The 26,483-nt window shown below is 45.0% G+C and overlaps 1 protein-coding gene across 1 annotated transcript in view; it reads right to left on the reverse strand.

The window, feature by feature from the left end:
* The window catches only part of PLA2G4F (phospholipase A2 group IVF), a 403,704-nt gene that overhangs the window by 42,857 nt on the left and 334,364 nt on the right, over positions 1 to 26,483 (reverse strand). The window contains exons 14-16 of the mRNA XM_069638816.1: positions 8,357 to 8,471; positions 7,893 to 8,030; positions 6,456 to 6,563 (exon numbers count right to left, since the gene is read on the reverse strand). Of these exons, the coding sequence (XP_069494917.1) occupies positions 6,456 to 6,563; positions 7,893 to 8,030; positions 8,357 to 8,471 (361 nt within the window). The remainder of the gene's footprint in view (positions 1 to 6,455; positions 6,564 to 7,892; positions 8,031 to 8,356; positions 8,472 to 26,483) is intronic.

Below are 26,483 nucleotides of genomic sequence, written 5' to 3' on the forward strand. Positions count from 1 at the left end.
CTGTGTAGTACAGGCTTGTACCAAAGGTGAATTTGTACTTGCACTTGTAGTCTTAATTGTGTGTGGTGTTCCCAAAGGGTACTGCATATGATTTTGCCTAACAAGAGAAAAGGAAAATGTCAGGGTGAGAAGAAAAAAAACAAGAGCGAGAAGAAACTATAAGACAATTAGAGCAAGAGAGAGAAAAAGGGGGTAGAAGGGAGCGAGGAGAAAACAGGAGAGGCAATTAAAAAGTGAGAGAAAGTGAAAATAAGAGACAGCGCGAATGAGAGAAAGTTACCATGCTACGGCAAACCGTCTTTGCAGGCAACCCGCTCCCACTGATTTATTCGGCCATCTCCCACTTTCCAGAAGGGCCATAGCCACTCTGAACATGAAAGGATAGTCTCTGGGTTATGCAGAAGCATCTTATTTAACAACCATTGCTTTGGGTTTCTTTGACGTTGATATGATTAGATTCCTTTCAGACAATAAGAGACATGGAACGTTTTCCTATGGGATTGCATCATCATAAAACACTTCCATGAATCAGGCCCAGTATCTTGTGATGGCAAGTGGCCTTCCTCCTCTTCAGTAAAACCCCTACTCAGGAACCACCAGAATACTTTGCGAGTCCAACTCTCAGGTGGACTAGAGTCGCATGGATAATTCCACATACTTAACAAGCACTGACAATGCCAATAGTTTGGGTGTTTACTGTTGTTCTTGGCATTCTGCATTTATAGGCACCAGGGTACAAGGAGGAGAGTGCAAGGTTTTAGAGGAGGATGTGATAAGGGGGAGGGTGTGCAAAAGAATGAGAAGGAAGGAGAGTAGAGCAAGGGAGGAAATGATTAAGAGAGGGTGCCATTGAAGATGAGAAAGAGGAAATACGAGTGAGAAAGTTTGAGAGTGAGAGGTTAAGAAATAAAACGACAGTGTGACAGGAAGGATGAGAGGGGTAGGGAGTGGGGGTGAGGTGGGTGAGTGGGTTGTAGAGAGAGTTGGGTGGGTGGTGGTAGAAAGAGTGGGGTAGGGTTGGTGGAGGTAGAGTGTGGAGGATGTTGGGTGGGATTAAAGAGTGTGGGATAGGGTGGGTGGTTGGGGCAGAGAGAGAGTGGGTAGGGTGGGTGGTTGGGGGTGGATTGAGTGGGGGTAGAGAGAGTGAAGGTAGGGCGGTGGGGGAAGAGAGTGGAGGTAGGGTGGTGGGAAAAGAGAGTGGGGCTAGGGTAGGTGGGGATGAGAATGGGGTAGGGTGGATGGTGTTAGAGAGAGTGAGGGTAGGGTGGGTAGGGGAAGAGAGTGGGGGGAAGGTGAGTCAGTGGTGGTAGAGAGAATAGGTGATGAGAAAGAGAGAGTGGGGGTAAAGTTGATGGGTGGTGGTAAAGAGAGTGGGGTGTTAGGGGAAAAATCCCAGGCAAGCAGGGCGAATTGCTTGGTGTCCACGGACATCGAACTCATGGAAGGCCTAACTCTTTCCCATCGCCAAAGGAACTTAAGTCCAGGCAAGTAGCAAGATCAAACTGGGTTTATTACAGCCAATAAACACAGGGATCAGATGCACAGAGGCAGTTCCAGGCACAGCTCGAAGAACTCTGGCTCGCAGGTCAGTTTTGATGATGAATTGCGTCACAAGTGCGTCACACTCTGGGCCATTCTCCAGAAAACCTATTGCCACTCAGGATAGGTTGCTGTGAGTTAGCCCCCCTATAGTAGCCCTTATAGAAATGAGTGGATTGGATGCTGCAATGTCAGGTCTGGACCAACCTTGAAAAATGCTACATACTAATTGTTACAGTGTGCAAACCCACTGATTGGTTGGTGGCCCTCAACTACCCACCCGTGGGACCATGACCTGTGATTGGCTGAGTTGTGAGCCTCCAGGCCTGGCGCAAAATCAATTACCGGCTCGGACTGCATCTGTTCACTGTGCTATGTGCAACTATGTGTCTGCGAAGTAACAGTGAATGCCCCATCATAGCGTGAGGGTGTTCCTTTCTGACTGAATAATTGAATCTCACGTTTAACAACTTCATTGCAACCACTGTCTGGTTCTGTGAGGCGGCAGGGTTTCTCATCCACCATTTCTTGGCTCCCCCTTGCTCGGCTGAGTGACGTGCTAGGAGACCATATTTGTGAGCTCTGGAGCCCTGAATTATTCTGCATTTAAGACGAATTAGGTTTCTCCACGGCAGGTATTATTTCAGTTCAGTGTAAAGAATGCCACTTGCAACATTGCGACCTTGGTGGTGGCCTCGTTCTCTGCTGCGGCAGTTTAGCTTTGCTCAGCAATTAGCAGCTCCAGATTACTGAGCTGGTTATGGCCTACTATGAGCTTTGAGCCATTGCCAGATTTATTTTTTTTACGGGTGTCTTCCGTATTGCATCCATTAGTTAGGGCATATGGTTTGTCAGGTCCCTTGGGTGCTCCTGTCATTCCATGGGGTTAGTTGCATGTAAGCATCTGCAAGCATGTACATGGGATCCTCTTGCTTCTGGCAGTTTCCTATGTTGCAGCAATAAGCTAATGACAAAATAACAAACATGCAGACAGCATGTACATGTCACTGTCCGCTATCTCATAGAACTGACGCATGTGTTCTTCATGTTTTGGTGTGTGTGTGAGTCCTGAGTGTGCGGATGGACCGTGTGCTTCCTGTCTGACGCAGCTAAGTCGTGTGGTCTCTAACGACCTCTCATTGTGTCCCAGAGCATTAGTCGAGTCTGTCCATATAGCTCTCTCTGGTCCCGTTCTGTGCTTCTTCATCCACTCGGTGTAGTGTTGGTGCTGCTCCCGGGTTATATGGATGGCTGAGAGGGTACTTATCCACCGCAGGTGGAATGGGACTTGGCATGAGCTCATGCGATTGGCGGTCATGTTCTTTCTTGTTCTTCTTCTGGTTGGGGTGTCTTCCGAAATGGGAGGAATAGTTCGATCTCCTCTCTTCAGGGCGTAGGGAGGGTGGGTGCTGGTAGAGAGAGTGGGGATAGCGTGGGTGGGGTTAGAGAGAGTGGTGGCTCTGAAGAGCTCACCAGAAAAGTGCAATGCCCTAAGGCTAAAGTGACATCCTTAATGACATATACCTCAAACCAAAACTGTTGGCTTTGTCGCTGCATGTTTGTAACAGGACTTGATTGCAGAGAACAGAAGTCAAGTGGCTGAAGGCACACTTGGTTAAGTCATTTTTATTACACCAGTAGCCTTTTACAGCTGCAATTAAGCCATTAACTAGGCAGACTGCTTAGAAATAACCGACAGGCCAAAGTCTGATCTTACTGCTTGAGAGACAATATGAGATTGTCTATTGACTCAGCTATGTCTTAAAACGGTACTGCACGAAATGCCACATTCTCATCATGCAAACATGCCAACTTACCCAAGTTCCATTACCCGCTTGTCACCTTCACTTTATTACAGGAAAGAGGGATTCCATCCTTTCCTGTAGTTGATGAAGATTAATCCCCGTAATTAGCACATTCCTCAACCTCTTCACCCACCTATCCGCTCTGTGCCGCAGTGCCCTTGTCCCTTTCCCGCGCCTCCTTTTTATCTATCTTGTAGACAAAAACAACAGTATGCAATAGAAAATGGCTTGGCCCACACTTAATCATCCCAGTATACCGCCCTGAATCGATTCAATAGATGAAAGCTGCCTGTTAAATAAGGAGGGATTAAAACGAAATAACAAAATTCATGTCAGAAAGTGGACGCCCCTTGTTAGGCGTATTGCACGGAAAATTGAGCGATTAAATAAATGTTGTAGGTGTTCGTTCACGGTGGCACGGACATGTGAACACCAAGAGAATACAAAAAACAGGGAACCTGCGGGCTCCTTTTCTGTGCACTTCCCTTCTTGGTCCCTTGGATGACAAACATCTTCTCCTTTCATCGATGAAAGGGAACCGAGCCCACAGAGTTGTGCTTTAAGGTCAAGTAGGTGGCTCCGAAGTGCGAAACATCTACATTTTACCATCTTATTATTTTATCTTTACGGAAGAGAAAGCGCGGGGCAGATGCTTCTAACACAGCTCTGCTGGACACCCATCGAGAACTCCTGATACAACCTCTGGCAGATTTATGAGAGGGAAACAGCACTCCTTGAACCACCGTTGCCACATTTATTTGAGGAGAGCCGAACATATATGTGATGGGAGCTCACCCAGTGGGGGAAAGGTCTTGAGATAAGGATGCGCTTTTAGGACATACAAGAGATGGGAACTTCAGGCCCACTGCAACACACTTAGCTGTCTGGAGTGGGACTTGGGCTCCTGCGGTTTGAAGCCAGAATCGGGCAGCTTCCTAAAACGAATGGGCATGGTCTGCAGCAGCCCCCATGTCATAACACCAGCCCGGTTCCCAATCCTTTGATATTCTCCCGACTTTATTTAATCTCATGCAACAAAAACTTCTGACCCAAACTTTTGTTTTGTACGTTGTTCCAGCAGTGCCCTGTCTGGCCGCAGCCTGAGTTGGGGGAAGAGGCAGCGCTCTTCTCTCCACCCCATGCTCCCGGTGGGGGACCTCACACGCCGGGAGGGTGCACTCTTGTTAGCTTGCCGACGGAGCTTTACAGTGAAATAATGAAAGCCCACAAAAAACGTCAACGTTGCCATTACAACTTTGTATTCACCCTCAACGTAAGGTGGGGCTGCTTCTGCTCCCTCCTTCCCGTTTTCACAACAGAGAAATGCCTGCCACCCCAGGCACCACCTCCCTAGTGCTCTCAAACCACCTCCTTTGGAGAATCGTACTGGCCCAACTCTCGCCTTTTCTGAAGTAACAAGAGCCTGGCCAGAAGCAACCGACGGCTCACAACATGGTACAAGAGATCACTCTGCTCCAGACTTTAAACATATTCCACAGGAGTTCAACTGACTAAAAGGACTGGTGCATAGAAAATCAATATATAACAGGCATCTAGTTAAGTGCAGTCATTTTGCTCCTACTTCGGAGAGCCGCACAGCTGCCCAGCAACAGTGATCTATATGGCTTTTTGCACATAGTGGTGATTATGTTTTGGAGTTGTTGTGGTGAAGTAAAAAGGGGTGGTTTAATACATTCAATGTGGTTTATTTTGTAGTATTTAAATAACCCGATTGTATTTACAAGGAATGGGCTTGGCTAAACTGGAATAGCTTTAACATGAGCTTGCATTGAGGGTAGTGTAAAATCAAATGATTTCTCAGTATTAAAATGACCGCCTTTCTCCATGTTTTAGCTTTCACTTTTTGCGTTAAAGTGGATGTTGCTTGTCATGTTGAAAGTGAAGTGAAATAAATCCTTGTAGAGGTAACGTCTCGTTGAAAGAAGTCATACTGGAAAGTCGCACTGCGGTTTCCTGGATGGAAAGGAATGCTTTGGGCTGTTTCCTGGTCCGCTTCTGAGATCTGAATGCTCAGAATGCAGTCGATAACTGTGGTTATTGAATGTTTTCTGATTGTCTCCTAGTGGATCAATAATGACTTAAATGTGCTAATGCTAAATACATGGAGAGCTCCCAACACAATACATCACCTCCTGGTGGGAGATAGGGATCACAACACGTTAAAAGCCTTACCTCTGCAATACTCAATTAGCATTGGTGCTGCCCATGGCCCATGCTTGCACCGGTTCAGGCTGAATTTTGCTATGTATTTATTAGCACTAAAGCAAAAACTACCGTAGTGGAAAAACATTCTTTCAATGTTTGCCTAATACTAATATGGAATGGTGTTCACTTTGACTGGTGCAAAGATTCCTCAATGCACTCTGTGCTCGCCTTGCACCCTAGCAGGTCTCAATGGGACTTGTAGCAAAGCCCACCCAGCACCTCAAGACCACTCAAAGGCCAAGAACGATGGCTGTGGCACCAGTTCATTTGCATGGGATTTGGCCCTATGTAAATGTGGTCGACCTGCGAAGGCGCGGCCACCATACCATATGCCTTTATAATAAGGGGAATGGAAGCTGTAGCTCTCTGCCTCTGCTAAAGAGCCAGTCGTACATCTGAATTCTTTATTCAACATATCTAGGCTGTACGTGCTCGGACCCTTCTTTTGGGGCTCTAAAAGGGCAGGAAACAGTGCTTGTCTACCTGTCTTATGCTAAATATCCTGGCAAAAATCACCCTCGTTCTCTCCGATTAGTGCTGTGATTGGTTACCAGGTGAATAACATCCAGTCATTTTTTGGCATATCCACTACGGGTAAGAATGAGAAAAATGTACATATACTGACTTCAGAAGGTATTAAGGGGAATATTGGGGGTCATGCTGCAAACCTGAATGAATTTCGGTGGCTCACTGGACCCATTCCCCATTAACAGAGACCTTTCATTGGTGGGATGTGGCCACGGCACTGGGCTTTGTGAGCAGCTGAGCAAGAATACATTGTGACACTTAATGCTCCCTTTTGTTTAACTGTGTGTCCCAACCATGCAAATAAGGCATTTACCCTGATAGGGTAGTTCTCAATGGAGCAAATGACCCCCCCCTTACCTATGGCATTGATGGCATCTTTCAGGGAGTTGATCCAGTTCATGCCCGAAGTGGCCATCCTTGCCCATATTTCATCAAGACTGGCGGCCAGGATGCTGCTCCACACACCTGCAGAGAGTTAGCAATGACACATCAGCTGTGATCAAGCTTGCGGCTCAACACGCCAAGTGCCCTAGCATTGTTTTACTTTGAGTTTGGAATGGTGATGTTGATGCAACAATAAAGAAATCTTAAGGGAAAGGCATGGCCAAACCCAATATTGGAAATCTAGAAAAGCTATGGGAATCAGGAACAGTATATGTCAGCTCAGCTTCCACGCCTTCTTCAATAATGTAGTGTCCAGGATTAGCCAAAGCAAGGGCACACTGACAGGATCCTGCGTTACTGTAACTCTATGATATGATATGTGACATTTATAGCGCGCCTGTATACAAGTGTTTCAAGGCGCGACGAGGCAAGGGAGGGGAAACAAAGGGAGGACAAGACAACGATCTTACTAGGCCTAGTGACATTGAGATTGTGCAAGTGCAGGGGAGAGGGAAGGGGAAAAGTGCAAGGGGAGGAAGAGCAAGTGCAGGACACATGATCAAAAACAAGTAGTGCAGCCAGCAGGTGGCAGGTCAAGTGTTAAGTGCAGACAACAAGAGTCTGATAAGTGCAGGTAAAGAGACTTTAGGGTTGCAGATACAGACCCAAGTGCAAGGGTTGCCAGGAGTCAGTGAAGGAATGCATCTAGGTGGGCAGGGACCTGGGCCCGAAGTTCAGAGGGTAGCTAGGTAACCATTGCAGTATCAGACAGGACATCAGCAGGGAAGAGGAAGAGAGAATGCAGAAGCAAAGAGGAAAGTCTTGAGATTATTCCGGAACCAGAGCTGGTTCTGCTCAAGCTTCAGAGAGGCAGGGAGGCTGTTCCAGAGGGAGGAGCCAGCCCGAGAGAGAGATCTGCCCCCAACTCGTTGCTTGGAGAAGCGTCTGATCCTCAAGGAGTTGGAGGAGCAAAGAGCTCGAGTAGGAAGATATTTCAATCAATTAATGTGTCTGCTCTCACTGGCCTTACCCTATGAGCTTTGGGTTTATATGTTGCTTTTAATTATTGTATCTATAGATCTGGAGTCACAAAGACTTTTACATTCTGAGAACTGGTTTTGGCGTGTGCATACTTCTGAATTGCTACCAAGGAGGTTTATGTACACTTCACATCCAACACTCAGAAACTAGGCCACTGGATCAACTGGAGTGATGATTGGAGCAGACGTTGTAATGATCAGGGAATTGCAATCCCTGGGCTCTGCCGAGCAGAGGTTTCTGATTTCTAGCTCACATCAAGATGATGATGATTGCTTTTAAAGACAGCCAAAGATACCTAGAAAGGAACTGTCTCAGTCCCTATTGTTCTTCACACAACAAACCCTCATCAGATGGTCAAGGGAGCCCTACCCTGCAGGTAGCAGATCCGGAGCTCCGGACGACGGTGTATGAGGTGACCCATAAAGAACTCGCTTCCAAAATCTTCTGTGCGGATGAAGGCCCCGTATTTACGCAAACCGACTTCATGGGGTGTGAACTCGCACCACTCTGCAGGATGGGGGGGAAAGGCAAATAGAAAGAAATACAGAGTTACTGGTGAAGTATGATTTAATAAAGGTGATACGCTTAGCACACTAATTTGAAAGAAAAGTACTTATGACATAGAATGAATGAAAGGGAGAGAAATTATTTTGGAAAAATTAAGTCAACCTGTATGGCCACCATCTGGTGGGCACGTCCCAAGGAATGCAATGGCACAGACAGGCTAAAAAACGATGGTGTGGAAGGTTGCCCAGAGCAATGCCAGTGGTTCAGATTAATTTGAAACCTTTCACCCATCACTTTTTTTGGTTTTAGCACGTCCCAAGGAATACCTGCAAAGTCGCTCCCACTGATGTTGGATCTGACATTGATGCTGGCGTAGACAGGGTACGGGTTCTGTGCCCTCTCTACCGATTCCTGCTGTTCTGACAACTTGCATGGATTCTCCTGGAACATAGGAAAGCATGTGTTAGGTGGCGGAAAACAATCGTAAATGAGGATTTGGGCCAAGGGATAATGAAAAGGATTCAGGAAATGTAATTCTACATAGCAGCATTATTTCTGTTCTTAGATTAAATGATTATGTAATCTGCCACACTGTGTGACACGTGCAATGGGCCTTGTCCAGTTACAGAGAAATAGGTACCAGCAAGGTATGGTGGTATTAAATGCTGACCACAATCAGTAAATGTTCACACTCAAATCCATATTTAAAGGGTACTACCATTTATTTGCACAGCAATAATGGATAATCATATGTGAATGTCTTAAATAGGCAAACACAAACATGTGCCTCAGTGTTTTCATTTTAACTAGAAACTTATTTTCAAAGATACTGCCATTTTCTTCTAAAAAATTATTATGTGGGAGATATTCAAAAATTAAACATTTACAATAAATAGTTTGTTCTGCGAAATGCATGGCTGGATGTTGGAGTTAAGCATTCACGTTGCAAACTAAGTGTCCCAAATCCACTCCTACAAGATCAGCTACTAAAACACATGTGTTTCAATTAATTCCGACCGTGGATAATTCATGCTGCCACCCCTTTGCTTTCATCACCATGGTCTTAATCCATTCTTTATTAAATCATCTGATTATAGTCCAGGACAACCTGGCAGTGCCTATTCAGACTCCTTGAAAAGTAAGGGGCATTAACTTGTCATAGGTCATTTCAGACCTGCTAGCCATGCGAGTGGACTGACTCGTCATGATTCACATCATACGCTGCATGCAAGAGCCGAACCACCACCCCAAATGTGGTCTAAATGCCCACATGGGGCATTGGCAGGTCTTGGTGCCGGGGAAGAATAGTGCTGTACCTGAAGCAAAGCTCTGGTGAAAAGTTGGGTCTCTGCACTTTAGTGCAAGAGACACTACTACCCTGAGCACCCAAAAGGCATACTATTAAACAGCAATATTGTCATGGCTCTGCCTTCTGGATGAATCTATACATTAACGCTTATTACATTAGATCCTATCAATGTCTTCCCTGCACAGTTTTATCACTAATTCAACAAGTGTTCGCACTTGCAAAATAGTGTCTTTGTACTTATAAATAGACAAACATGAATAATGTTCTCACTCTCTGTTTAGTATATGTGGATATTTATTATCTTTTAGAAATAAAATATGAGCATTACAAATCAAAAAGTAAACAATATAGTGTGTCTAAAATTAGCAAAAAAGTACTTCAGCATCCTATTCTTTTATTCACTTCTAACCAACAGCAACCAACAACCAATCAACAATGTGTGTGTGTAGCCATTGTGGCCTCGTAAAAGTTAAAATCATACTCGCAATAGTGATGCTGTTGATTGGCGAGGTAGGGTGAGGCTATAGAGAACCAACCTCTGCATAAGCCATTAGGTGGAAAGGGCTAGAAACGCTGTGGAAAGATCTATAGCTTATATTGGTAGTTCACTGAGAACAACCTAAAAGCAATCTAGAGCCATGGCTCAAAAAAGATGACAGTTAAGCACTTTGAATCCCCTGCAAAGGATTCCTCTTGCCCTTCCTTTGTGCTTTAATGGTGTCACGTATCCTGGCCAGAGAATTACGAGGCGCAACCCCGGTTATATATGGACACTGCACCGAAACTCGGTACCACTCGGTCTAGGAGCAAGAGATGGGGGGAATGTTTATTGGCAAAGACTTCTATTTTAAAGCAAAATGGGGGAGTTGGAGGAACGCCTAACTAGCCCCATCTCTAAGAGTGGGTTCCCTGCCTCAACAAAACAAACGAATGAAGCGGGCTGCGTCAGAATGTCCAAAGTAAAGTTCACCATCCTCTATCCAAAGTCTACTCTATCCTCACAAGTTAAACTAAGTATATTGTGCAAGGGGAAAAGGTCTCTTAACTGCCAACCTGCAGCCCGATCTGGTCAGTGAAACACAAAAGTTCTAAAATGTGTAGAAAATCAAGAAAACGTTCCACAGGATTCAAGGGCTGTGTCCCTTTCCCCAGAGTCTTTCCAGCATATGACAACAAGAAAAAGTTCCACACAGATTCAAGGGTTTGGGTCCCTTTTTTCAGGGTCTTTTCACTATATCTGTGCCTCTATTCGACTGCCTTGTGTGGAGGAGACTCGTGTCCCTTCCCTAGCACCCCTTCCTTGGTTTCCTCTCCTGTCAAGGTCTTAGGGTGTCCCTTGAATATGCAAGCTTCGTATTTAGGCTTTGGGGTATTTGTCCTCCTTGTGGGTCCAGACCCCCTTCACTTGATTACATTTCCAGCTCTCTTCTTCTTTGAACCACGACCTTAGTTCACTCTCCTGCCAAGGTCTGTGATACTTTCTTGCACACACAAATCGTCTGTTCCCTTCTGAAATGCTCAGGGATTTGTGCCCCCAGTATAGGTCCCAGACCCCCTTCAGTTGTACATTTTCACAGTTCTCTTTTTCTGCACCCCGCAGCCTTGGTTTGCTCTCCTGCCAAGGTCTATGGATTTTGGGCTTAAATAGGCAAAGTTCGTATTTTCTGTAATTCGTGGTTTACTTTTCAAAAATGGGTCCCAAACCCCTTCACGTGATTGTCATGTCTCTTGACCCTCGCCTCTTGCTACCTCTGGGTCTCTCTGTCAGGGTTCCATTTGATTCCTCTTTGTCTGGTCATAGATCGGTCTCACACAGGAAGAAACGTTCCCGAATCCCCAGTAGATTTAACAGTTTATGTTCAAATTTGTGATTCTCATTAGAACCTCGGAACCCTGGTTCGTTCTTGTTTATGTGTCCCTTCAGAGAACGCTATGGGTTGCCTTGGAGACGCTTGCGCCCTTTGCATTCACGTAGGCGTTCAAGCCTACGGCGGCGCGTTGTGCATGCGGTCAGCTGACCTGTATGTAAACCCCGCCCCCGCTGCACGTCGGTGCTTCTGAATTTGTCATTTCAAAGCTACGCATCTTGTTACCTTGTTTTCAAGCTCGTCAAACCCCTGGTCTGCTCTGTGACCTCCCTTGCCTCGTTCTTGTCAGTTGCCTACTCATTATCTGTTGTTGACTCGGAACGTCCACGGACTGCATTCGTCTCATCCCTGCATGTCTTACCTGCTTGCTGTCAAACCGGAACGTCCACGGACTGCATTCGTCTCATCCCTCACATCATACCTGCTTATTGCCAAACTCGGAACAGCCACGGACTGCATTCACCTCATCCCTGCACATTTTACCTGCTTGCTGCCAAACCGGAATGTCCACGGACTGCATTTGTCTCATCTCTCACGTCTTACCTGCTTATTGCCAAACTCGGAACGTCCACGGACTGCATTCGCCTCATTCCTCACGTCTTACCATCTTGTTGCCAAAACTGAATGTCTATTGGACTTCTTCAACTCCAACCATCATCACGTCTTCCCTCTCTTACAGCTCAAAGACTCTAAGGAACTTAAAGGACATTAGCGCAACGGCGCAAGGATCAAAGGACATTAGCGCAACTGCGCAAGGATCAAAAAACTCTTTAGGCGTCCTCATGCCAGCGGGAATAGGAAACAAGACACTGTGTTCCCAGGACTACCACTCCATAACAACAATTTCATCTTCAGAATTCATCCAGACCACTTATTGGTAAGCACACAACTGTCTGGTTCTTCCTTTTTTCTTACTATCCTGTACTCATGGTAATAGCCACCTCTCTTGTTTCAGGATACTCACCAATCTAGCTTGGAACTTATCAGTCCCAGTCTACATTTCTAGCTTGTGAGTATCTGCTCATCACCTTGCTTAGTTATTTCGTTGTCTTGAGTCATATGTTTATACTTGGTGAATTTCTCTTGCAGCCAGCTGTCTGGGTACCAGGGTGTACCAATATTTTCGAGCAATACTCACCTCAATCTGTCCTTTTGTACTCTTGAGGGGTAGATTGTCAGAAAGACTCAATTGCATCACAACGTGTCAAGCCACCACTGCTGGATTTAGCCCTTGGGCCCTAACACTCTCCAACCTTGGGATCAGCCACCTTGTTACCTGTAGGGTCTGGGTCATCCCTTTCTGGTTTCTTGCGCGTCTCCCAGGTCTTTCGGCAGCTTCCGGGGCTTTCCGGCCTCCTCACCGGACTTCTCCATGCTTTTTCCAGTGCTTGGCATCCGTCTCCCTGCGCTCTCGCGGTTCCATCCCGCATCAGGTGGCTTGCCTCTGCTTCGGCCTGCTTCCCGGTTGGCGAGCCTTCATCGAGTGCAGTTCACTGTGGGACATGCTGTTCTCCTCTCTCTGGCCGGCCTCTGCATACCTGCAGGCCTCTCGGTGCTCCGTGCGGACCAAGAACGAAGACACCATTCTCCCACTGCCTCTCTGCCTCTGAACGAGGCTGGGCCAATCGGGTCCCAGCAAAAGCGAGAAAGCGCTGTCCCTCGCGTTGGTGATCATCGTTCCTTGCGTCCTCTTTCTCATCCCAGCAGTTGTTAACGTACATTTATTGCAGTAACACATGGGAGTCTTGGGTAATGCAGTGAAGGATGGGTTTAGAGGGAAGGTAGGAGGAGGGAAAAGGGTGTAATCTGTTTTCCAATGCTGGTCACTGCTCTCAATGGGGTTCTCCCTCCCCATGTGATCCTCCCGCTGAGCGCCACCGCCAGGGGGAATATCAGGTAGTGTTGTCACCTCCCTCGCCTCATGGAATGGGGCTCCCCCATCTACACTAGTGACAATCTATTGGGATTCGTCACACACAATAAAACTCAATGTTTCACCAGCACTGGGGAGGTTGAAGTGCCAACCTAACAAAAATACATCATAGTGTCTCTCAATGGTTCTCCCATGGGAAAGAAAAATAGATGTTAAAAAATGTTTTTAATCAACCCCAAAAATATTGAATCAGTCCAGAAATTAGACTTTGGAAAAATTGGCAAAGTGACAGTTTTTAGCCCCATGAGCAATTTACTGTTTTATGGTGAAGGCACCTGAAAAACTGTTTGCTGCTTGCAGTTCAGCTTTGTAGTTTAGCTTGGGCTCCAAATTCTGAAGAAAGCATTAATCAGTTTGAAAAAATTGGCAAAGGGACAATTATTAAGTCCAAAAACTAGAATTACAGTCATTGCTTAGTTTCTGCTTGCTTCCTTACCAAGGCAGGTCAAGATCTTCTGGGTTAGCAGTCCTCCAGATTCTTGCCCCTTCTGAATTCAGAGGGCCATAGCCATCAGTGGAATTTCAGAAGAGCATCCTGATTGCATGAAACAGCTGGTTTATAAAGGCTAAGTCCCACTCCTGTTCCGCTGTTAGCCAATCCAATTCTAACCGATAATTATGTCATTCATGTAATTAGTAGAAACAGTAGAGCTGACCATTGTGTTTGTTTATATTTGAAATGAAGCCAATCTTGTAATTATCAGTCTCTTACGTATTAAGCAGTATGTTTGAACAAGATGGGCCTATGCCAAAAGGTGTAAAATGTGAATTTTATTCAGAACAAATCATTTTAGCTATCAGGTTCTCAGAATTAAGTTACCACTGGTTTGGCTTATTAATATTAGCTTGGAAGTGTGGCTTTATTAGCTACATAGAGATCTTTGGATGTAGGTATGTTTGCCATCTTTGTTCTCCAGTTTGTAATTGCATCTTTTCCAAATATTTCTCTTGTTTAACAAATATTGTGTTTGTTTTGAAAATGCTGTAGTTCCCATGTTTTAATACCAATACCAGTAAATTGCCAGCTGAGCAGAGAGCTCCTATGTTTAAAAACAAAAACAAATTGCAAACGGGTTAGAAATGAGGCCTGTTGGTTAGGCCATCTTTTATCTTGTGCTTTTCGCATATAGGAAAAAAAAAGTTTTTTAAAAACACCAAGCTTTTTGTGGCTTCCAGTGAACACGTTAACCCCATAATGCATTCTGAAAGGTTCGGTATTGTTCTTGAAGAGATGGCTGTCAAAGTCAATAGTTGGAATGCACCTTTGTGAAATGTATCTCTGTCCAAGTCAGTAGGAATATTCCATTTGTGAAATGCACCCCCATCAAAATCAATAGGAATGTTTCATGTGGCTGCAGGGCTATGTGGCCTGGCTTGGAGTTCAGAGCTGTTCAAGTTATAGGTATATAAGGAAGTTTCTGAAAGGCTGTTGCTGCATATGGATGTCACCAATGTAATCCCTGGAGACTCAGGAGTCTTATCCATATAGTAATTAATGACATATTCTGTCCCAACACTACTGTAGAAAGTTAGGTACGAGACCCAGATGTAAAACTCTGGAATAATAACCAGTTAGTGTGCCAAGCAAAAGGTGCCTGGAGTCCCTGTGTAGACACACCATGAAAATACATGTCCCTCTGTCTGTTAAGGTAATAAATATTGCCAGAGCAATGCAACAGTTCCATAGAATGCCAAGGGCTTTAGTGGCCTGACTCTTGGGTAGCACAGATATCCATTGTTCTATCAAATTCAACAAGTGCCCCTATGAGAAACAAATGTGCCCTGAAGCAATGAAACGTAAATTGTTCAGCGATGACTGGAGATTGACTTTGCAAAATTTGGGTCTATATTCTTCCTATCAGGAACATGCTAGGTTCCCCAGGGGAACATTCCTACATATCTCAAATGTTTTCCATGTAAAAGGGCACGCACAACATACTTGCATTTTAGGTTGAACCAAATCAAGTCCCAATAATTGATTAAATATTGTGTTACTACCACCACACAGGAGATGTTTTTTTCTAATCTGATGTGCTGACACCTGCAGAAAGCCTGTGTAACAGTTACGAGGGCTACCTGAGGAGTCGACATGGCTGGGGCTAGTCGGGGATGGGCTCCGGCTCTGGAGCACTTTCTGGAGACTGCCGGGACCTGGCCTGGGCAAGCCCCGGCCCACTTAAAGCCCTGCCAACTGGGGACGGTGGTGAGAAAGAATAGAGCTATGATCACGACTAGAAGAGAGGATGGAGAGGTGACCAGGAACTGTGGCTGGCTTTGGAAGCTGGCACAACCAGAAGCTACTGCAGATAGAATCATGACCTATGATAACATGAACAAAGATGGAGATGTCGAGAACGAGCACCTGCAGATATGCCCAGAAGAAGGCGGCTGATGTACCAGCCAGATCCGAAGATGAATCCTGGGAATCTGGGACAGATGGTTCCAGACAACACCAGAGTCAGAAGTATCTTTACCCACCAGGTGGCGATTGCCAAGAACGGAGACACGCAGCACGCAAACTCAGAGACAATAAGATGTATAAGAGGATATGTCAGCAGTAATGTAACCATATACAGTGCCCGCCAAAGGTCTGCCAGCGCCCTATGTGAGATTTGTGCATCCCTAGCCCCCGCAAATGTCAGCCGAGCAACAGAACTGAGCCCCCTGCTGTTCTTGTAAAGTGTGTTTAATGGCACCTTGCCTCCAGCATAGTATCATGTAAACAGCGCCTATTAAAGAATCAAGAATCACACTGAGATTCTTTAAAAGGTGCTGTTTACATGACACTGAGCTGGAGGCAATGTGCCCTCTATTTGCTGCACCGGGAGGGGGGGGCCTTGTGTGGCCACACCCTCTAAACGCACCATGAACCGGCGCTGACCATATATGGGGGAGTTGTGACATCCTGCTGCGTCATGTGTCGGATATGACGTGTGTGTGAAGGAATAAAAGGACACTGCACTGCACTTCTGGCCGGACCCATAGAGATCAACCGGTGTTGTTGATTTATTGTGCCTGCGGGACCTTGATTAATGCACGTTGCGTCCCCCATGCCGAAAGATCCCTGCCAATTCAATATTAAAGGTGCGGCTCAAGTCGAGGCCATGGAAGCATACCGTCCTAACCTCTGGGTTTTAGCCGGAGACTCAGGGTTTTTACACTCTTCTCCAGACTCCACGGAAGAGTGTGGAGTTTCCGGGTTTTCCGGCCGTCCCTGTGTCTCCACTAGGTTTGTATGCTTTGATCCCTTTCCTGCCATACATGGCATACCGGCAAGTAACACTGTGTCCGTCGGCGCTTCCTAACTGCACATTTGATGGGATTGAATGTTTCTCTGCTGCCCTAAATGCCACCACCCCCAAATGCACTCATGTTTGCCTTCAAAGCAAGTTAACTGAAGGGCAGACATTACGGTCTCCGCTATGGCAAGCGTGTGCTATGCCACATGTGGATTTTAAAAAAAAGCTATTGCGGGGTGTTGGAGAGATTTCATTATCACATTGATAATGCACTCAGTTCACATACACGTTCACACTTGAATATATATGCATATATATATATTCAGTAAAAAAACTTTGTTAAAGGGACGTTATGGTTAAGTTGCGCTACTAAAAACCTATGAAATTCACTAAAAAAAACTTTGTTAACGGGACGTTATGGTTCGAAGTAAAACCGAAAAACCCTTGAAATTCGCCAGTTATGGTAAGCTAAGCAACCATAACCCGCGCCACCACTGTGCACTGCTAACACTAACACCCAGGACATCGAAGATGACATCAGAAATGTCATTGATGACATCACTGATGACATCACATGTCTGGCTCTCCCTTTTTTCCTTTACTGACATATCTAGGCCACATGGTTTTCTTCAGTAACAGTCAGGAATTAAAAATATAAAAGGTAGTATATCTGTAGACCTATCCTTCAAGTAAATTCCCTTAGGGTCCAGTCAAATCATGTGATACATATGCATAGGGTAAGTAGTGCCTTTGAAACAGAGCCATCATTTCTCTGCATAAAGATAATCAGTTAGGTTATGAAGACTTACTGCTACTACCGCTGTTTTTTTCCTTACTTCAAATTTCGTGTATATACTCATATTTGTATGTGATGTTGTCTCTTTGTGTTTTGTCTATAATAATGCCATTATGTAGTAAGTGGTTTTCATTAGCTACTTATCACATGTTTCACACTACCCAAAACTCTAATAAGAAAACAGTTATCATTTCACTGTCTAACATGGCAAGCTTATGGATATTGCACCTCCATCATGTATGCTGCACACAATGCCTACGTTTCTACATGAGTACCTTAGTTTACTGCATAGAACTTCATAATAGGATTCTACGTATAACAACGCATTGCTTAATGCACTAATTAGCACTTGATATTTATTCCAATGATCCTTGACACTTTTTGGTCAACATTGTAATAAGAATACCTTCTACAGAGTTTTCATTCACAGTAAATGTACATGTGATGTCATCAGTGATATCATCAATGACCTTTCTGATGTCATCTTTGATGTCCTGGGTGTTAGTGTTAGCAGTGCACAGTGGTGGCACGAGTTATGGTTGCTTAGCTTACCATAACTGGCGAATTTCAAGGGTTTTTCGGTTTTACTTCGAACCATAACGTCCCATTAACCAAGTTTTTTTTACTGAATTTTATAGTTTTTTAGTAGCGCAACTTAAACATAACATCCCTTTAACAAAGTTTTTTTGCTAAAGTTGATCGGTTTGTAGTAGTACCACGTAACCATAATGTAAAGTAACATCTGACTTCATTGCACACCTTGCGGAGAATGCCACATGACCATATGCTGGCGCACAGCACAGTGACGTGTCCGAGAATCTGTATGCACTTAACAATAAGATGTATGCCTCGTGGACAGTGTGGAAATACGTTTGTTACTGATGTAGGAACTTCCACCTTCAACATTTCCCTTGCACAGCTCGAAGTCAGCCATTAACAATTTAGTAGACAGTACCTACTTTTAGCAAAAGTACTAGTTATCTGAAAATGACATGAGCTAAGGCCATCCCTCCTACCCAAGAAACAGCACCAATGCTGTAATGAAGGAGCATGAGAAACACTGCCCCTACCTTACAAATAACACACGCACAACATTTTCCCCGTCCACCTACCCCTCCATATTACTGTCTGATGCCTCTTTGCTCATTTCCGTCCACAACTTTCCTTTTCAGCTGTCCTCCCAAAAAAGAAAAGCCATCCGTAAACAAAGTAAATGTTCCTTTAAGAACCACCTTTCACAGTTTAAAAATATATATTTTTTTAAAAATAGCATGCACTCCATCTACTTTATATTTCTCAGTAAAGGACATAGACGCAATAACATTTGCCATTAACAATCTAGATTTGAAAAGCAGTAACGTGTTCTACTGAAAAAGAGGATTTGTAGTTCTAACACGGGACGCCTGTGTCTTGATTAGAAAACAAAAACCTTTTCCAAGATGACCACCATAGAAAGAGAAGGCGGTTGTTCCATACATGGCCCCTCTTCGCTTTCCATGGAAAACTGCAAAAAGCAAAAAGGAAACGCTGTTAACATATTACCACCAGCACTTTTTTCCTCCCTTTCAAATGTATCATAATGTCGAACAACTTTACCACAAAGCCAGTCCCAGGTGGACAGGCCACTGTAACCGTATCTTTTCTCCCTTCTGGTCATGGCCAGTAGCCACATTGAGCGGATCATGACATTATACCATGACCCTGACATTCTGACCACTCCCCATGGCTGCAGCCTACCCCTCAGTCAATAAACGTATACCGCCACGTTTTTTAACTACATTACGACACTTGTGTAACACGAAAACACTCCCACATCTTGTCACATAATCAACCCTAATGATATTGTACCCTTTTTTGGATGACGTTCCTCTCCAGCGTAGCCAAATGCGCACATAAGCACCTACGTGCTGTGACGCAGAACCTGCAAATGAACACACAGCGACGTAAGCGAAGCACGTTACATTTTGAAATACTAAACTGTTTTTTAAAGGAAAACATTAACAATTTTAGAATTTGTAAAGTACTTTAATTTCACAATAAACTGTCCGAGACCATCGGACTATTCCCATTTTCAATCAAATAGTAACTTTGTTTGTTCGGTCGTCATCGAAAATGTTAATCGTGAGGCACACGTTGATCTTTTCGCATCCACAAAGTATTGTTTTCGCTTTCGATAAAGCAACCGCTTCAGTCGCACAGTGATTTCCAAGACGTCGGCATGAACTTTGGCCTACACCACCATAAAAGATGTTATGTTACTCCTAATGACCACTCCAGCGTGTGGACAAATGGAGCCGGGCCGGTCGTCCTACAATACAGTGATGGTTAGGCAGCCGGTCATGAGTACGTGCATCTGGCGTGCAAAGAAGCCATCACTTGGCATCTGGAATCCATGGCAATCACAGTACGGCAGAATGTAGCTGTTCAGAAAATGTAACAGAAAATACGTATCAATACCCAACCTTTACCAAACAATTTCAAAAATGACAAAAAGAACGTGGAAACTGATACACAAATCGATGTGGTCATACATGACATTTTAAAGAAATAATAGCGTTGAACATGGGTGAACCTAATGAAAGCCTACAAACGGCGAGAATCTGCACTCTCCATAAGTTTAAAAAAAAATGACAATTACACAGAAAGATAGTACCTCAGTTACAATGCCAGAATTATTGTTCTGGTAATAAAAAATTAAAACTCGTTCCGGTGTAGAGTCGTCAAAAGTAAACCTACACGATATTTACAGTCTCCATTGTCTTCGTTAAACCCAGACAGCGATGTACTTGCAGCAAAGAATCTTCTTCAACTGATATTACATGTGTTTACAAACGTTTTGAATACATAACCTTATCAAATGGTATTTTTTCCAAACTTGCACTCCCTGCATTCTTACTGAATTTTCCCTTTCGCTCAAGGTCAAAAAACAATTGACCCTTATGGGTTCAGTCGGATGCGTGGGCCTACTGAGCTCGCAACCAAAAAGGCAAACCAAGTGACCTTCAATCAGAATGAAAATACATTCTGACTTTGCAACAACATATCTGAATGCATGCATGAGAACTGCTACTCCCATACACTTGAAGAACCGCTGTTTCCATCAAACAGTGCAGGTGCCTGCCTCGGTTAAGAAGTGCAATGGTGTGTTGTTTTATGTGTTTTATGTGTTAGCGGCGATGTCCAAAAAAACACGAACGAAAGATGGCGGGCGCAGCGACAGAATCTAACGCACTTCACGCCGTTCAACATCCAATCAGTGAACGCACCACATGTCCGCGAACATGATGCTACGGATTAGCCAATCGGTATCTTGTCTGCGGAGCGAACAGGGAAGTGTGTCCGCGGAGCGGACATAGATATCACACATTTTTTCAGACGTACTTTTTGGTCATTTTAAAGAAAACTACTGGACGGATTGGCACCAAATTTACAAAAAGCACGCTTTCGGGACCAAGCTCCTGCTCCTGCCGCAAATTTGGTGAACATCTGTCCAGCGGTTTGGGCTGTAGATGTGCGCAAAGTTTTTCCCCCATTCAGTCTATGGGAAAAAAAGACGTTTTGGGACCCCCCCCCCTATAGCTTTCCCCCCCGGACCAATCATCAACAAAATTTACAAAAAAATTCACATTGGCCCATACACTTTATTTGTGGATTCGTCCAGGGGGAGCGGAGTTATAAGCCGACCAAAAAGTGCTCTTCCTATGGAAACAGCAACTTAACCATAACTACGTGGCCACTACCGTGGCCGTATAATATATATAACCATTTCTTTTCGAAGTAATGGGACTCCCCTCCACCCCATGACACAGGGGCCTCCCGATCCTCTGCAGATGACGGGAACAAGCATTCCTGTCTACTGCAGGGAGCTGAAGGTGTCGTTCCCTGGACCAACGGGTTAAAGGTAAAAAAATGTCATTTTCTTTAAATGTGTTGTGCCACTGCTTGTGTTTAATGCCATGATTACTTATTGATAATCTTCATTACTCGTATCCCCATTCTTCCTCATCCCAGTACTTGGATATGAGGCATTTTGCCTCATAGAAAAGTACTGGGATGAGGTAGCGGAACACGGAGGTAATGCCTAGCTTAGTTACCTGTAATCTTCATTACTTCTAGCCCCACTCTTCCTCGTCCTTGTACTTATCTATGAGGGAAGGTACCTCATACGTCAGCACTGGGACAAGGAAGAGGGACGTCGAGGTAATTCTGGGCCGATGTGCTGATTTTGGGGGTTGGAGCAGGTGGTTGGAGGGAGTGGGGATGTGTGGGGGGGCAGGGATCGTGGGATAAATCATAAAGTCAATCCATATCCAGGCTAAACTGGCATGATATGTGGTATTAGTGTCTAGAGAGGCATTTTGGTGCAGCCAGTCTAGTCATTTCTTAGTTTGGCTTGACTTTCTTTAACTGGGCATTGCTGATTAAGCAGTTCTGCTAAGTGTAATTGCCTGGCTAGACTGGCTTTTGGTTGCTGCCAGTCTAGCCGTTTCTTACTGTGGCATTGTATATTTTTCTGGGCATCTGTGATAAAATAACCATGATAAGTGTTATTGCTTTGACTGCCATTTTGGTGCAACCACTCTAGGTATGTCTAAATGTTGCCTGCCATGCTTCACTATAATATGTTATTACGTGTCTAGACTGGTCTGCATTGTACAGCCAGTTGGACATGTTTTCATTGTGATGTGTGATTTTTAATAGCAAAGTCTTCCATTAAAGAAAGCATTAATGTTCCTGTGTACTGTTGGTGACATGAATGTATTGGAGTTTTGGACTAGTGTTACCCTACAAAACAATTGCAAATGCTCTGGTTTTTTGGGCAATTTATCTTAGAAAGTGTGCTGTTTAATGCATTAAAACACACACGTATGCATGCTGCTCCAAGCACAGTGTGCAGCTTACCCTTGAAGCAGCACGCTCGTGTGTATTGCGCAAGCGTGGTAATCTAGGCCCGCCCATAGTGTGACGCGACCCATGATTTGTTGCCGAACTGGAGTGGGCCCCCTCAGCATGGCTTGCAGGGGGGGCCCCCAAATGTAGTGTTACTCCACTGCATGTAAGCTTGCATATGTTAAAGTAGTTCAACTTTTGCAAGCTTACAGTAGACTGACTATCAGCAACTTCCGCTGCTGCCCCGCGCCTGCACATAATGAACATACCCAGTCCGGGGAACAAAAACTGCACGTGCCCTGCCTGCGCAGTGCAGTGCTGCGCAGCCTCAGCCTTCGTTTTTCAGAACGAAGGAGAAGCCAGGCAGCGGCGCGTGCTGCAGTGACTCTGTGCTCATGACAGCGTGTGTGTTATCGAGGGAGACAGAGTGAGAACAGGCTGAGCAGGCAGCAGCTACCGTAAGGTAAGTCAGTCAAGTGCCCCCCTCCTCCTCTCCCAGGTGCAGGGAGGCATGGGGAGGATTTCTTGGAGGGAATGTGCGGCTGTGCCAATGTCAGATATAGTTTCTAAACACATGCAGCGCATTGCAAAACTGATCAGGGAATCCTGGCCTCTTAATGTTTCAATGAAACATTAAGAGGCCAGGATTCCCGCATGTTTATAGACTGTATATCTGACGTTGTCAGTGGCACACTTTCATGAATTGAAAAACCTGAGACCCTGCCAGTGCCGCCTTCATGTTTTTCAATTCATGAAAGTGTGCCAAAGCCCCTGCCAAAGAGGAACATCACATTTCGGAAACAGCTCTTTGTTCGTTCCTTACTGATGGGCAGCAAGCTCCAAGCATTGGCCAACACGGGCTTGCAAGGCCGCACAAAAAAATACGTAGGCCATTCACCTATACAGCAGAGGATCAAGGGTGCACAATAGGAGCCGATATATATTGATATGATATGATATGATTGTTTATTTATATAGCGCCTATACACAGAAGTGTTTCAAAGCGCTTCAAGGAGGGAGGGAACATGGGAAATACAGTACATTCAGTAAAGTCCTTGAGCAATATAGAATGTGGAAAAATAACTACCATAATAGGCCTGACGACATTTCTGATAGTGCAAGTGCCAAAAAACACGTAGGGTAAGAGGGAATGGAGAAGGAGAACAAAGCAAGCAGTAACATTACTATGTCTGACGACAATTTACGCAGTGCAGGAGGAATACAAGAGGAGGAGGGTTGGGGGGGGGGCAGGGATAGAGGCGGTGAGGAGGAACGAGACAACTGCTGAGCCAAATTCATCAGGTAAATTTAGAAGCAGGGGGGGGGAAGGAGTACAAAGGGTAGGAGGGGGGGGACAGACAAGCTGATATCATCGGTCAAGAACAGATGATAGGAGTAAGTGCAAGGAGGAAAGAACTCGAGGAAGAGTTTAAGTCCCAAGAGGAGGGGGGAGATGCAAGCAAGTGAGAGTAGGAAGTAGAGGAGGGTGGAAGGGTCAGAGCAGGTGTACAGGGAACAAGTATGCACATGCATATTGACATGCACATGCAGTTTCTATACAAATGCCACAACACAGTTTAATATATTATGTATTGCCTTTTTTAAGGAGAAGGGCGTGACAATTATGTTTGCTGCTTACACTATACTAGTGCCCCTAAACCGTCAGGTTACTTTGAGATTGTTTCTAGTTTATTTCCTTAGAGCTGGATCACGCTGACTTCACCTGATACATTTCTCTGCAAAAAAAATTACACATTCTATGTATCTACAAATGCTTCCCAAAATGACACCCGGTCCCCCAGCTGGAGGTGACATCTATTGCTGTGACACTTTGTCCTTCTTCACACTCACTCAAGATGCTTAGCATACATGGAGAAACAAGAAACGATTGAGGCATTTCGTTATATAATGTGCACTGCCAACTGAGTCACTTCTAGGTGATCCCAAGTAAACATATATAGACAATCATGCACAATTGGGGGGTCACACGATTCGCCCAGGATCACACAATCTGGCGAAGACTGAATTTTCTCTCTGATGTCCCTGTACCCGAGGCCTGGCTTGCAAAGTACAGACACTACCTGAAATATCAGCCTGACATTATATACGAAATGCTCATGAAACCATATAAAGTAAAATGAGGATGAGCCAATCTCAAGAAGGGCCGCTACGTGGGATGTGTGCTCTTTTCCATAGTAATGTCTAAGGTAGGCTAGGGAAAACACTTGATGTATACTCTAATATCGGTAGGCCTCACTTGAGGCACACCCCTCCACATCTTCTCACCAACTCATACCTGCTTGAAGTTTGGATGGTACCACATCTAAAGCTTGGTCTCTGACATGAGGGCTACCTGCATTTCGCTAGTTCAAACCCAGCAGCAGCTGGGTCCACTTAACCTTTCATGAATTCAGTGTTGTTCAAATGAGGGTAATAGTACATGTTATTACATTGCCTAGAAGCTGAAAGCCTGTAGCATGACCAAAGTGTTATTATATTCCATAAAGCAAACTATTACCAGCACAGACCTGAACTCTGTCCCTGCCCAAAATAAACCATTTGTTCGTGCGTATCCTGCGCATCTCTTAAAAGAAATCAAGCACTAATCTTCTGTAGGTCTTGGCTAAGCTTCACCCTGTTTTATTCAGCCTGGCTGTTTCTGTCAGCGTACTTGAGTGGTCCCAGTGCGATCAGATTTTGGGGGTAGAGCCACGGCAGTATGTGGATTTAGTGACTTCTGTGTCTGTCCCCCCTTCCAAATATCCATGCTCCTGACTATTTCTCAAGAGTTAATGATTGCAGGTATCAATGGGCCCTTTTAAGGTCATGGATCTGGCATGCCTGTTTCAGCTTATTCTGAGCAGCCAAATGGAGTGGTTGGTCATGCAAAGCGTGCAAGAGAAAACCTGTGAAATGTAAGCCAGGATATCGCGGGTGCTCTGAAGACTGAGGAGAAAAGGCTGAGTACGTGTAGATGAGAGTTGTGGGGTGCTGGCCATGGGGGAATAGGAAGCGATGGACTGGGGTGCAGTAGAGTGTGGGACTGCAAAGTTGAAAGGGGTAGAAAGGGTTCAGAGGACAGAAAAAAAGAGGAGCAAGGGAGGGGAGAGATGGGGACAAAAACGGAGTGCAGATGAAAGATAGGGATGGTTTGCAGCGACCAGTGTGTGCAGGGGAGAGAGGGGTGCAGGAAAGACCAGAACACAGGTAGAGTGGTGTAGGGCAGAAATGGCATAGGAGGTGCTTCAGGTTTTGCAAATGAGAGAGAAGTACAGGCAAGTGAGAAAGTGCAGAGGGCAGTGTGTCAGAGGAGTGACTTGGTGTGGGGTGCAGGGAAGGGACTTGGTAGAAAAGGTGTACAGCAGATGAGAATGTGGAGTAGAGAAGGGTACAGAGGCGAGATTTGTACAAGGAAAAATGGTGCCTCGCCTCATCTTCCCAGCTAAAGGGTGTAGTCATGAATGTGTCTTCTTCTAACGCTTGATACATGCTCACGAGGCCTGCACAAGGACAATTAGAAGTCGTTTGTTGAAATAATTGTAGATATATACACTACACCATATCTGTCTGCACATTGATTGGGCCTGATTGGGCCTGATAATACACAAAGTGGCCCCCCTCTCCCAGGTGCAGGCCGGCTTGGGGAGGATTTATTAGAGGGAAAGTGGGAGCTCGGGCTTGGCGCTCTCCCACTGCCCCAGTGTCATCTGCGCTGCTGTCTGGTTCCTCTCCAGGGTATTCACGCATTTCGCCAAATGAAATGTCATTGTGGGACATTTCATCGCTGGAATTCTCATCGCCAGAAACCCTTTTTTAAAAAAATATTTTTTGGGGGGTGTTTTGTGCGGGTTGGGGTATGATTATTAAAGTAGGGGGGTCTGGGGGGGAAACCCCCCCATAAATAAAAAAATTAAAAAATACAGGGTTTCTGGCGATGAGATTTTGGCGATGAAATGTCTCACGATGACATTTCATTCGGCGAAATCACGTAGAACCCTCTCCAGAAAGAGACAGTCGCAGCAGGCTGTTCCTGCATTAACTCCCTTTTCACTCAATCCCACATGCAGCCTAGGTCTCAAGTCAGTAGTAACCTTAAATGAGGTATATATTAATCTCTGACATGTCCTGTAGTGGGAGCTGGTGCCAGGGTGCGTGGCATCTTGCCTTGCGACACAGCATCATGTTATCTGGGCTATCATAGCAACTTTCATGGGTTTTCGGTGGATGGATGCCACATGGGCCGCAGAATCATTTTACGCCATAACCTATTGCTTTAAAAAAACACTGGAATGATCTATAAAGGGCACGTAAAGTGCCAGTTCTGGTTTAGATAAAGCCACTGATGTAGGGATGTTTACTACAAAGCCCTGTGTAGTTAATAACTTAATTGGAGCTGGGAACATACTACTGGTGTAATA

This window comes from Ambystoma mexicanum, chromosome 14, assembly GCF_040938575.1.
Source record: "Ambystoma mexicanum isolate Mex_15411 chromosome 14, UKY_AmexF1_1, whole genome shotgun sequence".
Lineage (NCBI taxonomy): Eukaryota > Metazoa > Chordata > Amphibia > Caudata > Ambystomatidae > Ambystoma > Ambystoma mexicanum.